General features: G+C 33.0%; 1 protein-coding gene across 1 annotated transcript; it reads right to left on the reverse strand.

Moving 5' to 3' along the window:
• Positions 1-2,216: 2,216 nt before the first annotated feature.
• LOC147807518 (uncharacterized) lies at positions 2,217-3,731 on the reverse strand. Its single transcript, XM_087166563.1, has one exon. It carries the CDS (start codon positions 3,729-3,731, stop codon positions 2,217-2,219), a length of 1,515 nt encoding a protein of 504 aa, XP_087022689.1.
• Between the last annotated feature and the right edge of the window lie 11,828 nt (positions 3,732-15,559).

Raw genomic sequence — 15,559 nt, forward strand, 5'->3', positions numbered from 1 at the left:
ATATATATATATATATATATATATATATATATATATATATATATACAACAAAATTAATAAATACAAGAAAACATGAAGGAAGTTAAGAAAAACAATAAGTTTCAGTTATTGCGCATAAGCTGCAAGTAAACAGAACTCATTAGATAAGTTCAAAATGAAGATAAAAGAAAGAAAAATTATAGACATATAAAAATGGGGGGGGGGGGATAATAATGGAAAAAAAAACTGATTAAAAAAAAGGATGAATTTTTTTTTTTAAAAATCGGAAAATAAAAGATATAATCTTTTTATCAGCCCACACGATTATATCCGCAAAAAAGAGGGCTTTCTGATATTGTATCAATATAGCCAAAGCAAAATATAATAATTCAATAGTGTAAGGAGCACTCAAAAAATTTTTTTTGCAAAAATTACAACAAATAAAATAGAACACAATAAGTAAAAATAACATGTAAAAACAGAAAATAAAATAAAAGAAAAAGAAAAAACAGTATGAAACAAAATCTCTAACGCGAGTTGCGAAATCAGATGTACTTACAAGAACGGGAAATTTTTCAAGAATGATTTAAAAATATTTTCGCAACAAGATTGCCAGATTACAAAATATGAAAACAAAAGCACAAATTGAGTGTAATTAGAGGAATTTAGAGTGCCGTTCTTACTGCATTGCCCAAGCTTCATGCATGTAAAAATTGAATTGTAAAGTATACAATTTTTTGCAAAATTTTTTCGTGTGAAATGCAGTACTCAACTCGGAGAAATCGTATTACACAACTTCACACTTGGAAAGAGATTCCTTTGATGTAGCCACGTTCATATATTCTAAATAAGCTGGAGTATTAGCTTGTCTGGGAAACAGGATAAAAATGGAATTGTGCTTAATGCTGACTACATTGCTATATTCATGCCGTTGGTCACGGAATTAACATCCATAACCCACTGACTTACATTACAACATTGGAATGCTTTACTATTTACGTTAAAGTGAGATAAAAAAAATTTGGCCTGTCTTTGTAAAACTAAACGTTTAAGAAAGTTTAATTTTGTTTTATCAGTTCATTAGTTAATCAACTAAACAAGAAAAAAAATAATTCGATAGAAATCTTGATCACTATCTTTTTCCCTCCAAAACATTTGTTTAGTTTCCATAATATCTTAACCATTTTCGTCCATTTTCAGCTTAATTAGCAAATGGATCGAAGCATTCTTTCAGACGCTGTGACAGTTTTTATGTGACCATGTAATTCCAGTTCTAACATACCAGTTCGCCCATTATTCTTTCAAATTAGGTAATAGGTAGTAGTCATTGAATGCTATTTGAAAGTTTTACAGCGGCCTAGGCCAATAGGCCCGTACGCCAAATACAATGGAATACATTAAAAAAAATGTCAACATACCCTTATATATAAAATACAAAAAATATACCTAGAAAAATCGGGATGGCAACAGGCCATTTACATAAATTAACATAGTAATAAAATGTTTAAAAATATCAGGTCAACAGACCCTTATATGGCAGGTCAACAGACCCTTATAGCCTTAAAAATTGTCCTATTTTACATAGCATTTTGCCTTTGGCAAGGATAGTGACAGTTAGAGGAAGGTATAAAATAATACATACCCTGAGCACCAGTATAACTGGGGTAAAAGTAACAAAAAGACATTGCTCGACAGGGTTCTACAAATGCGACAACTATCAAGCAAAGGTGACACCAGAGTGATTAAACATTGAAAAAGTTGACGAGCTGGAGACAAAAGCACAACAAAAAAAAACTTACAGTAGTACAATGTAAAAAAAAAACACCACCAATGTTTAAAATTTGGAATTAAAATCATTCAACTTATCATTAGCAGCTGACATAATATGTAAAACCAATTTTAAAAAATGGTAAAGCATTTAAAATCTGCAACAGGATAAAAGTAAACACGCTCCGAAGGCAAAACACCCAGGGGTGCCGAAGAACAGTATAAAATCTGAGGTACATGACTAAAAAGACATTACAATAAAAAAGGAGTAAAAAAAAAGCAAAAAGACAGTTTAAAACAAACAAAACCTGTAAACATGACAAAGCAGACTAAGAACAAGAGAGTTATAATAAGATGGTAAAGTAGTAAAATGGAAAAAGGGTAGAATGGTAAAGTTGGTAAAAATGGGCAAGTGGTCCAGATAAAAGGGAGTTCGGCAAGGCGACAATCAATAACAAGATTAAAAGACATTAAAAGTTGTTATTATTATTTTGGACCAACACCTCCTCGAGCGTAGTTTTAATAATTTGTTTAATGATATTACGGCAAATGATACTGGCAAAAATTTTACGCTCGTTCTTCTCGAGGAAGTGTTGTTGTCGGAGCGCTCGGAACCGAGAACAATGATATAGAAGATGCTCCACTGTTTGGGGTTGATCGCAATTGTTACATTTATCATCCTTATTGAAAAACTTCCTTTGGTAGGTCCCGAACACTCCGTGCCCCGCCAGGTATTGATTTAAGTAGAAATTTGATTGAATTCTTGTAGTTGACGGGGTCTTGATAAACTTAAAAGTCTGCCGGCCCTTATCAGAATTGTACCAATTGTACTGCCACCTTGCCATTAAAATCAGCTTGATTTCGGTCTTTGCTTGCCTAGGGGTCCTCAGAACTTGGAGATCTATAATCTCGGAGCCAATGGCCTCCTTAGCTGCTTCGTCGGCCTCCTCATTGCCCTGGATCCCCACGTGGGCTTTTACCCAATTCATTGTAATACCTCTGTGCCAATATGTTTTAATATTTTCAATCAGTTTTGAACTTGGTTCTGGGTCAGCCAGGGCCTGGAGGGAGGACAACGAGTCTGAAAAAATGGTAGCGCTATTGATATTATTATCATTGATCCAGATAAAGGCGGATCTGATTGCCATTAGCTCTGCGATAAAGATATTAGTATTGTCTGTGACTCTGGTGGAGGATTTAAAAATAGTAATACCCTCCCGTTTAACAATCATTGCATGTGACGCATGGAAAATTCCAGATGTGTCTACCTCCATCCGAGAGCCATCAGTATAGATCTCCACCCCCTGGTTACTAGGGGCACAATATCCCCAGGGCAAGGAGCGATAGAGAGATGGGTGCTCCCGGGGCGGCGTATCAAAATTCAAGGTGTTGTCGAAATCGGGAGGGAGTACATGCATTAGATCTTGTAATCGCCATCCCCATCTCACCCTCTTGGTATAAACATCCTCTATAACTTTAAGTGTTATTGGAACCACCCCCGCCAGTATCTGGATAGCCTCAGTACTGGTAGTCGCGTAGGGTTTAGTCAAGGTTAACAATGGAATCCTCTGAAGGCTATTTAGTTTTTCATTTATTTTACAATGGTTTCTGTACCAGACACTGGCGGCATAAAGGATGATTCTCTCGCTTGCCTGGAGATATATTCGTTTCAAGATTTGTGGTCTGAGTCCCCAAGTGACTCTGGCGACTCTTCTGATACCCTGGTTAAAATTTGTGATTCTATATCTAATATCGTTTAGATGTGGTATCCATGTCAGACCCGGGTCCAAGGTGACGCCAAGGTATTTCATTGTCTTAACATTTTTGACATTACACGAATCTGTAGAATTAAACTTGATACAAGGTAACCGGCCGAGTTTTTTATTACTTTTGGGGAATGTTAACAGCTGTGTTTTCTCTTTAGCGAATTTTAGTTTATTCCTTTCGACCCAGTCTGACATGCAAGTAAGAATATGAGTCGCCATTTGATCAAAGCGGTATAGAACTGGACCACTTACCAATAATAAAATGTCGTCTGCAAAGGCGACTATATCGATATCATTATAGCTAAAATCACTAAATTGTATAAAATCAATGTTTAAGACTATTTTAAAAATGTCGTTAATTAAAATAAGCCAAAGTATAGGACCCAGGGAGGAGCCCTGTGGCACACCAATGTTTAAGTTTCTACTAACGACAATGTTTCCGTAGCCATCATAAAAGTTTGCCGATCTCTCGTTTAAGAAGCTAAAAACAATAGAGACTAAGTTGTCCGGTAAAACACAATTATTAAGCGCTGTTTTGATAACTGTCCAGTCGGCGCAATTAAAGGCGTTTTCTATGTCCAGAGCCACCCCAATCGTATGTTTGTTCTCCAGTTTTTTATTGTTGACGAAATCAACCACCCTTTTGAGTGCATCATCGGTCCCCCTTCCAGCCCTGAAGCCAAACTGGTTATCGCTTAGTATTTCTCTTTTTTCCAAATGGTAACTCAGTCTTTTAGAAATTAACTTATCTAGGATTTTTCCCCAGACGGCTAGGAGGGAGATAGGGCGGTAAGAACTCGGAAGACTGAGGTCTTTATTTGTTTTAGGGATTAGGGTGACTCTGGCAATCTTCCAAGAGCTGGGAAAGTATCCCAACTCCAGGCATTTATTAAAACAGTTAATAGCCAGTGTTTATTAATGTAAAAGATCTCTTTAAAAATTTCCCCTGGTATGCCATCAGGACCCGGGTCATTGAATGCTATGTCTGGCCTATAAGGTGGATGTGTGGTAAATCTTTCAAGGAAAGTGTTGCAGGAGAGTTCCGGATCGAGGGTGACGTATGGATAAGCATTCTGTTGAAGTTGTCCTTCTGGGTTTAATCAGTGCTTCAAGGTACTTGTCTGCGTCTATTGTGATTTCAACCGACTTAAAGTTGACCTACTCTGACTGAGTCATAAATGAAAATAATATAAGAGTTAAACGTTTAGATAGACATACTTCAACAGGTGGAGAAGCTTTATTCTTTCAAAGGAAGAGACCTTCATTTGCCTCGATGCAAAATAAACAAACTCGATAAATTTCCACAGGAATTTGAGGCTTCTTTTTCGCTTTTTTGTTTTTTTTTTTTTGTTTTTGTTTGTTTGTTTGGTGCAAGGTAACAAGATGATTCCTTGAGTTATAACACTTTGACCTAAGAGCCAAAAAACGGTTAAATTTTTACTGGTGCTTCTTAGTATATAGAAAATATGTTAAAGCATCGTCGAATAGAATGCCTTGGTTTATATACCACCTGCCAATTTCTGTCTGAAAACTCAAGTTTCAAGCAGCATTATTTCTGTCCCCACGTGATGTGAAACCTGCCTTTTTAATTTAATAGCCCCAAAGGCGAGGTGTGCAATACCACACCTCCAATCTTTCGACCTCTCATGTGCTGTGAAAAAAGTCTGACAACCAGGCGTAGACGAATTTTGTGCATTTCAGGAGTGTGGGTGCGCGAAAGAAAGAGGAAGCGTGTGCAAGTTGAACTTTTAAAAAATATCGGTGACCCAATGTCACACTGGCTTTTAATGTTTCTATTCCAAGAGCGAGGAGAAAGACGAGGTTTAATGCTTTCTCGATAGCATGATGAGGAACAGGGATATGATAATACAGAAACTACACAAAACTTGCAAAAATTCATCGATCGATTTAGTGATTGTGTAAGAAAATAGAGAGATATTCCTTTTTTTTTAAAATGATGTAAATATTATAATAATTAAATAAATGTTGCATTTCTAAACTATTTAGGAGGTCTTTTTTTAAGTCTTGCTCTCATATTAATTAACCAAACACTTTGATAAGAACATAACTTTAAAACTGGTTTTCAAATCTATATTTATTCTCTACTTTATTACAATTCGTACGAACAATAGAATTAAAGATAGGGTGAGATGCGTCGTAAAACTGAAGATTTTTTTTTCGAGAGTCTCTATAATGTTTTTATCTCGGTACTTTATTCTCTGGGAATACCCTAATAGAACTTTTTATCGAAAACAAGTGAAACAGACAGATAAACCATTCTGTCTTAACGTTCTTCTTTTTATGGCAAAATCCCACTTTATTTTATTTCGCGCTCTCTTTTTTTTTCCTTTTAAGTTCCATCAATCGCTTGGGACCTCGAATACAATTTTAGGAAAGAATTTATTTTACATAACAATTCGAGTCGAAATTCTCGGCTAATATTTCAACAAATAAATTTGAACGGCATGCAATTTCGAAGCAAAATACACAAATCACACATTCAAACTGTTTTACCAAGAGATTAATAAATTTAGAAACCATAAGAGAATTTCTCATTCTTTTCCTAACGCTTTCGAGCCTGTTTATAGTATTTTTTTTTTAATTAATACGTTGGGAAAATAATTTTAGTGACTTTATTCAATTAATAAAATTTCAATTTTTAAGTTACAAAATAATTTTTATTACCTTAAAATTATAGATAGTTCTTAAATGAAGTTGTAATTTGAAAACAGTCAATATATCTACTACAATACAGATATACATTAGTTGTAGGGTATATTGATGTTAATTATATTAAGTCTATAGGTAGTTTTTAAATGAAGTCGTGATTTGAAAACATTCGATATATCTACTACATTACAGATATTCATTATTTGCAAACTACATTGACGTTAATTATCTTAAATTTATATAAATGGTTTTTTAAATCAAATTGAATTTTAAAGAACTGACAGCCACAGACGTCATGATTTGAATACTTTTGGCTTCATTACAGATATATGTTAGCTTCACAAATTAGTGGACAAGAATTATAGTAAACTCTATGAAAATTGAAGTATTTTTCGAGTGTGAAAATATGAAAAAAGTTGTTTTGAGGTAACGAAATCTAATTTTTGAAAAAGCATATTCGTGTTCCATTCGGTCTAATATTTGTTGAAAAAAATGTGTGTGTATATTTAACACCAAAAAAGGAGGTGAAATGCCAGAGATAATTCTTGGTATAATCAAAGTTCTGGATGTAATCAAACAAAAGTAGAACATTCTTAGCTTAATAAAACACCAGGAATGTTCTTATACACTACTTTTGGTGCAATACCCTTCTGTAATTACAATAAGATTACGCATAAGAATCTGTGAAATAATTTGTACAAAAACTATTTACGGTAAGAAAAACTTATTTAGAATGCCTACACTCAACAATTCCTGAAATAAAATTAATTTGTACAACAAATATACACTCGGCACAGATAAAGCATTAAGACAAATTTGAATTAATCGTAATTGAAGAGAAGAGAAGAGAAATTAAATATCATAAAATTGTTTGATGTACTTGACAGATTATGAGATTATAATTATTTTTACTGCACAACTCAAAACACACGTCTTTTCTAACAACTTTTTCTTCTGTAGATGTTTAACAGCAGGCGAGATGACAACAAACTTACAATTTATCGTTTAATAAACAATTGTAATTGTTGTTTAATAAACCTTTTCTAACAAATTTTGTGTTTGCAGATGTTTAGCAGCTTGCGAGATGACAACAAACTGACACTTTATCCTTATGTAAACAATTGTAATTGTTGTTTAAACCTTTTTTAAGTAAAAAACGAAACGTAAAAATTTAACCATTCTGAATGATTTTTGATCTAATAATCGGGTTTTTATGCGCAAGAACTAAATCTTTCAGGTTCGGTGTCGTAACCTCATATATATGCCAACTAATAATTATAAGCGATATTGTAAGTTGAGAAATCAGTCACAAAAACGATCTTTCAGCCTTTCTCGGAATAAACACGACGTTTTTTTGACAGATTTAGATTCTTAACCTTCAAAATTTAGGGGGGGGGGAGCCGCAGTATATGGCTCTAATAGTTTGGTTTGAAAAGCGTTCGAAAACCTCAACCCATAACGTTAGTTTTACTTTTTGCGTCTTTCGCCACACCTGGAAAAGTTTTTAATTAAATCAAAAAATTTTGCATGCAATTATAAAACTTATTCATCCAAGGAAAATTCCACGCAAAAGAAAATGTTTTTAGTATTTTTTCATTGTCATTTTATTTAATGATGGTCGAAAACATTATGAATCGTTAAGGTATTCAACTTATTTTAAAAAATGTAATTTTAATGGTAAAAGAAAATTTGAGCGCAAACGGTGTACTCATTCCAGAGTTAACAAACGTTAAGATGGTTTAAGATTTGATGTCTCGAGAAATATTCGTCTGATTACGTTCAAATTTTGTATTATCTCACTTTTGATCTCACTCTTGTATCACTCATGACATTCTTTAAAATAATATTAAAAAAATTGTAAACCATGCAACTCAAAAATTTCTCGAACAATTATATTAAAAAATTTTAAAAAACAAAAATAGACATTAAAAATTATTTTTTTGAAAGAAATTGCCTTTAGATAAATGAGTTTAATAATTGTGTTCAAAAAGCTTTAAATTCTCTTAAAATTTTCTGGAGATATGGCGAAATACCCCAAAAAATAAGTGATCCAAATTTTCGACCACTTTCATGACCAAACTATTGAGATAATATTTTCCATATTGAAGCTACCCCTTCCCCCATATTTTTAAGATCGTCTGAAACCGTCGAAAAAAAAGTATGTTTATTCTCAGAAAGACTTTTCAGCACCAGAATTTTATCTAATATCGTTATTTAAAATTTCATCTGTAATAATTAATTAGTATATTTGAGGTCAAGTACTGGAAACATTACAATCGAGTCTTAGTATGCAAAATCCCGATCATTAGATCAAAAGTTATTCAGCCTATTCAATTTTTGTTATGTTGCGCTTAGTACATTAACACTTTATTTATTTAGGATAAAGCATCAGTACACAAAATTTGTGGAAATTTCACCAATAAATACGAAGAAGTAATTTTACTTCAGTTTATACATTATGCTGAAAATAACTGCATACAAATATAAAGTACGTAGTATTCTATCATGTTTCGGTTTGCAGCTGGTTCATTTAAGAAAATGTTCAAGTCCTTATTGCAGCGATTCTCAACCTGTGGGCACACTAGAGGAATGGCACCCAACGCGAGCACACTAGAGGGGTGGCGCGAAAATATCCAAGAGAAAATATTATTTAAGAAAATTGATTAACTGACTTAAAAGAAAGCACATTTACGCATAGAAAACAAAATACATTTTGACTTATTTGATAACTTATTAAAGTAAAAAAAACTTATGATATCAAAACTTAGGGTGGGTGAGCAAAAGGTGGCCATGCTGGCTAAGCTATGAGGATTTTTCCTAATTTTCTGATTAAGTCTGTGTGGCTGAAGTTTTTTTTTTTTTTTTTTTTTTTTTTTTTTTTTTTTTTTGCAAAATCTTACATTTACCTCTAATACACATCACATATAGTTTTAATTGTAAAATAAAATTTCCTTTATTCTATAGTACAATTTCACAATCGAAGTTTTTGCCCATAAGGTGGCCCATATATTGAAATCACTTTTTCTCTTACTCAAATCATCTTTAGAAAAGACACTTGGACTGGCAAACATTTTTTATATATATCATTTACATTGATAGTTCTTGTGTGACGTCACTAGCGATTCTTTTGAGTTAACTCATTTCAATAAATCAAGAATTACTGATTTAATTCGTTCAAAAGAGTTCACTAACCATAACTAGTAAGTAAGAGTTAACTAACCATATTTTATTTTATTTTATAACCGTCTTTAAGCAACCGACCCAATTTTGGGTTTACGACTACTTATGTTCAACTTCTTAGCCTTGTAATTTTGAAACCAATCCAGAAGACAAGGAAACTCCTGGATCAGTACCCCCGGAGGTATTGATTTGTTGTGGGAACATGGAGGAGTCTTATGAAATGGATCCCTAACACACTCTTAACTTGCTATCAGTTTGTCGTCAGCAAGAAAATTCTTTTTAATTATTTGACAGCAAGGCAAAATGATTTTCAAAGGTTACAAAAGCAAATTTTAGATGTTCTTCTTCAGCCTAGTAAGTACAATCATTCACATTTTAGTACAATCATTCACATTTGCAAATATTGTCCGACTTTTCTGCTTTAAATCTCTGCTCCACAATTCCAATTTTCTACAAAAAGCATTAACTTTATCACTCATATCCAACATATGCGTATTTACTCCTTGGAGTAGAAGATTCAAGTTATTTAATTTCTTGAATGCGTCTGTCAAGTAGCTCAATCTCATCACAAATAAATCATCCCCAAAATTCTCGGTTTCCGATCTGTTTTCTTCTTCTAGGAAAAAGGCGATTTCTTTCCTTAATTTATAAACACGTTGCAAAAATTTCCACGTGATAACCATCTTGCCTCGTATTAAAATAGTAACGCTGAATGTACTGAACCCATGTCTTTACAAAGTGCGGAAAAGATTCTCGATTTCAGGGGTCTCATTTTTATGTAACTTACTACGGTTATAACCGTAGTTAACACAATATTCAGACCAGGACTCATTTCTTTCGTAGCCCAAGCTTCTCTGTGGTTCATGCAATGCGTCCAGACGCACTGAGCCGATTTTTGTTTTACAAGTGTTAGTATACTTTGCAATCTTCCTGACATTGAACGAGCACCATCGGTGCATATTCCAACGCAATTTGTTGCCTCGTATACAAAATTATTTAAAATATCAAATAATGTGTATGCTGTTGTTTTGCAGAAAAGTAGCTATTCTACTACTAACATTTTATTTTATTTTATTTTATTTTATAACCGTCGTTGAACAGCCGACTTCAACTCCGTAGCCTTGTAATTTTGAACCCAATCCAGAAGGCAAGGAACTCCAGAGGAGTCCCTTGGATCGAGTCCAAGGATCGAGTATTGGGAAAAATTTGCCTTCGTAGAGGACATGAAGAGGAGGACCACGAGAACCTACCACTGTTAGTCTGACGGCAAGGGGACTCTAACCCATGATCCGTCTACCACTGAGGATATTTCATGTCAGCACTGTGGTCGGTGCCAGCCAGATGCGGAATTCGTATCCGCTGACATATTATCACAAAATCGAACACAGGCAATTAGATGAGCATCTTTATTACTATCGGTTGCTTCATCGAGCTGTATTGAAAATAATTCGTCACGCAACTTAGGGAAAGGATGACACTGTACATTTTCAGCTATATCACCCATTCGACGAGCAATAGTATCATTTGAAACTTGCGTTATCGAACATTTTCCTTCTTCCTTTGAGAAAACATTTCCTCTCTATATGTTCGAGACGCCATCGGTGGTGTAGATTCCTTTCCACAAACATTACTTTTTTTTACTGTTCAGTCAAACTTCTGTTTTATTTCTTTTATTATTCAAAAAAATGTATTCTCTGTTTCTAAATTTAGCTCACCCCGTCTAGGTTAATTTTCATTAACGATTTTTTCTACTTTCATATTATTTTAACGTTACTCCCAGTTTGGCTTTCATTTCAAATAAAATATTTAAATTTTCCTCGCTTTCATTGGCTTAGCATCTGTTCACCGTCCCCTTAGCAAAATTCAAGATGGGATTTCTTCCCAACGTTGGCTCGCTTTTGCTTTTGTTTTGGCAGTTAGTTGAAAATAATTTAAAAACAGAATTCAAAATACTCAATATACATTATTGTTTTAGTACATATTGTAAGCGTGGGGGTCGCGATGAAAATTATGATTGAAAACTGGGCAGCGAATACTGAAAGGTTGAGAAACCCTGCCCTATTGTATTCCTATTTAAATTTAAAAATTTACCAGTGGTATTTGTAATTTCTCAACAATTCGTTTTTATACTTTCCTTTTAAATTTTGCTTTAGGAGTTAGAAAAAACACCAATAAGGACTTTTTTGAGAAAAAAAAACTGTTCTGTGGCGCCCTCAACAAAAATAAAACTTTTGGAAAATGATAGAATCAATACTTGAAAAGCGTAAACCAAACAGCAAAAAAAGGAGACATGATTTATTTTTAGGATACTAAAATAAATCAGGTACATAAAGTTTGAATCAAAATACATCCGAAAGAAAATGTAAACGAAGAAAAAAAAAACTCAATTAAAGAAACTTCAAAAGTACGTCTCTAGCCACAATAACTGAAGGAAAGGTAAACGTAAATTAACCAAATTAAACTAAAAAGTTTCAGAAAAGTCAAGTACTATTTTCTCCGGTGAAGTAAATTGGAAAAACGAAATGGCGTCCAGACGAAGATAGAAGACATTAGTGGAAAGAAATGTTAGGAAAAAATCACGCAACGACAGTGGGGAAAATAATTGTGATATATATATATTTTTTCTCTTTAATTCTTTTTATAAAGTTAAAAATGTAATGGTTAAAAAAAGTCTTCTAACTGATCTTTTTTATAAACCAATAATACTGGACCGAAATTATTTCTGAGCAAATATTTATTTTCAGGTTAGGTTTTGAAAACTATTGGGTTTTTTATTTTAGAAAACAAAAATATTTATAATGAAATTAAATCGAAGAAGTTAAAAGCTAAACCATGTTTAAAGGATATTTTGAAAACTTTTAATGGCAATGTGAAGTTTTCAAAATAATATATTTGTTTATTATCAGACATCATTGATAAATTCAAAAGCGTTAACCAAAGTTATACACAGTAGAGATTTCATTTTATTTCGAAAAAATAAGATAATTTAAGTCTTGTAAAAATTTAATCTCGCAATAATTTAACATTGAATGCTCCAAAACAGAAGAAAAGAAAGAAAGGCATACAGAAAGCAAAGAAAACAGAATTTAATATGCATTTTATTAAAAATAGAAATAAATTTTCTCAAATTGCAATATTGCATAGCGTACATTTTTTAAGACCATCGTGGAACAGTCGGCTCAATGTTGGGTTTACGACTAACACTATAACTCCGTAACCTTGTAATTTTGAACCCAATCCAGAAGACAAGGGAACTCTTGGATCAAGTATTGGCCTTCGTGGAGGAATTTTTGATGGAACTAACCCGCATTTGCGTAACATTGAAAGGAAAACCACGAAAACCTCTCACGGTCATTCCGTCGGCAAGGGAACTCTAACCCATAATCCGTCTACCACTGAGGATATTTTACGTCAGCACTGTGGTCGGTGCGAGTCGGGTGCAAAATTTGAATCGACCAGCCAACGCTGAGATTCGAATCCGGTTCACCTCATTGGAAGGCGAGTGCTCTATCGCCTGATCATGTTGCACGAAAAATCTTTAATCTATTATTTTAAAACAAACATTGCAGAAGAGGTATAGTTTTACGATGTCGCGTAACAAATTTTCAAAAGTCTAAATTAAACAAAGAAACTGTTAAACAAAGTGAAAAATAGTGCAAATCAATAAGTGAAATTAAATCAGCATTACTTAGCGAGCTGTTTATTCTATTCTGCTGGCGCTGATATTGAAGTGTCAATCCTGAAATTTCTGACAGGACGAGATCGCATTTGCGTTACATGGACAGGAAAACATCGAAACCCTTCCAAGACAAAGGTAATCTTAAAAACTATTCATCTACTGCAGTGAGTATTTTGCGTCAGCACTGAGATCCGCGCGAACCGGATGCAACATACAATTGAGTATACGCCAGGATTTGAACATGGGTTACCTTATGAAGAAGAGAGTGCTTTATTCTCAGAACAAAACAGACAGAAGAGATGGAGTACACATAATATTAAATCTGTTAGATAGCAGAAAAAAAATTTAATGATTGACTTTCAAATATAAAAATTATAAATGCATGGTGTTCCGTAATGTTTGCCCTTCATATGTGTTTTTAGAACCTAAAGTGTAAACTAGGAATGGCAAATAAATATTTAAGCGAGGCAAAAGCAAAAAACACTATAGAAAGCTAACAAATCCCAGTTGAGAAAGGCAAGCCATCAAAAGCTTATTTGATGGACAAGTAGAGAGGACTTGAAAAGCATTTTTAAAAAAAATTCCGTCAATAAAACTGTTTTGATGTTTTTCATCTCGCCTTCACTATTGATACGAGCAATTGTTTTTTTTTTTTTGTTTTTGTTTCTCTTTGCCGAAATATAAATCAGTGATTACGGAGCACTCTGCATTTGTAGCCGAATTTATGCAGCAGGAATGGTTGGTTCCATGTAGCTGAAACAGCTGGAAAAATTCTTCTGTAACGGAAATAGTTGCTCGTGGTTAATTTTATTTTTTCATATTCGAACTTTCTTTGTTTTTTTTTAACTTTGTTTGTTTTTTTAAATTATGTCTGATTTCTTTTTTCGTTTTTAAAAAAAGTTCGTAGCGTGCAAAAAGATTGACTTCTTTTTCCTTAGCTATTTTGTATCATTTGAAAAGCAATATTTATGTTTTCACCAACAAATTTACAATTTTTTAAATATTTTAAAGTTTTTAAAGCATTAATAATTGCAATATTTTATCAGTATAAAATAATAAGAAATATTTTGTAACCTCAAATATATACAGTAAAAAAATACAACGTTGGGGTCCGCAAATTAATATTTAATTAAGTTAGGAAGAAACAAAAACATTAATCAAAATATATTGAAATAAAAATATAATGAGAGTACCATTAAGGAAAGCTGGTCCGAAAACTTGAAAACAATATCAACAGCCTGATAAAACTCCAATATGTTTCAGACAGTCAAAGTTCTCCTCTTCTCAATTTTTTCCAGCAATTGAGCAGGTTTTCGTGTGTTTAACCTCCCTCCTTCGTGATTACCTAATTTTTAAATAAATTTTTCCATGGTTTGAATTTTAATTTTCGAGCATCAATGTGTGTATATTTTTTCAACTTCATTTATGAATAGGGTTCTAAATATACATGTAATAAAGATGTTGAATCTATTACAGAATCTTCTTCTTCTTCCAAGACAGTACAGCTTATTACAGGCTAAGGTCGTCTGATGGTGTCTTTTCCAACTGACTCGATCCACCATCAAGGCTCTTCCAGTTTTTCTTATTTATATGAAAGTCCTTATCTCCCTAGTCGATTTCTTGCAGGACGTCAATGTTATATTCTTCAACAGAAAAAATCAACGAGATTTCTTAATGCACCATGCTTATAAAGAGATTGTGTATTCCATGTACCAATAATTTTGTCAATTTTCATTCCAGGTTATTTGGGTCGGTTACTTGACCTACCTTACTACTTGATATTTCCAAACAAGATAGTTTTTCAAGGGGGGCTGTCAACCCTACCCCCAACCTAGAGAACCAGGGTACTTCGTCTGGTGCGTCAGTAATGATCTATCCGGAGACCCTACAAGTAGCTAAGCTACTTGATTGTAGAATATATGGTGTATAAGGTTACACTTGGTACTTGGATGTTTTACCTTTATAGTAGTCACCTTTATAGTAGTTACCTTTATAGTAGTACTTTTGTGTCTTATAATCGACAAAAGTATGTGGTGAAATCTTCATATGTAATAAAAATGTCTTTGTTTTACAAGAAAACCATAAGTTCTTGATAAAGAAAAATAAATTTGATAAATTTAGGTATAATACTGCCGTGCGATTCAAAACACAATGTTAGTGTCTCATGGTAGATTTCGAACAAAGTGGCTTGACAACTATTTTTTTTTTCTATTTCTATTGCTATAAACGATAAAATGGGAATTCGAAGGACTGACCTAACAAAATTTAGTTAAAAAAAAATCTTTTGCAATTTTTTACTTATTGTACAAATATTCCAAATATTTAAAATCTCAATTTTGAATTTTTTTTCCGCTTACGTTGATTTTTCAATTGCACGGCAGAAAAGTATATACTATTTAATATAAGTGTGTAAAAATATAGATTCCTTGTGTATCAAAAAAAGTTATTATTTTCGCAAAATACTAGAACTAATTAATTAAACAATTCAGGCAAATTTTATAAGTTAACGAAAAGAATT

This window comes from Parasteatoda tepidariorum, chromosome 6 (assembly GCF_982258835.1).
Source record: "Parasteatoda tepidariorum strain Cologne lab strain chromosome 6, Ptep-v5.0, whole genome shotgun sequence".
Lineage (NCBI taxonomy): Eukaryota > Metazoa > Arthropoda > Arachnida > Araneae > Theridiidae > Parasteatoda > Parasteatoda tepidariorum.

Bases quoted from the DNA above. Each gene is read 5' to 3' on its own strand.
- LOC147807518 (XM_087166563.1), bottom strand. From the start codon at position 3,731: ATGGCGACTCATATTCTTACTTGCATGTCAGACTGGGTCGAAAGGAAT.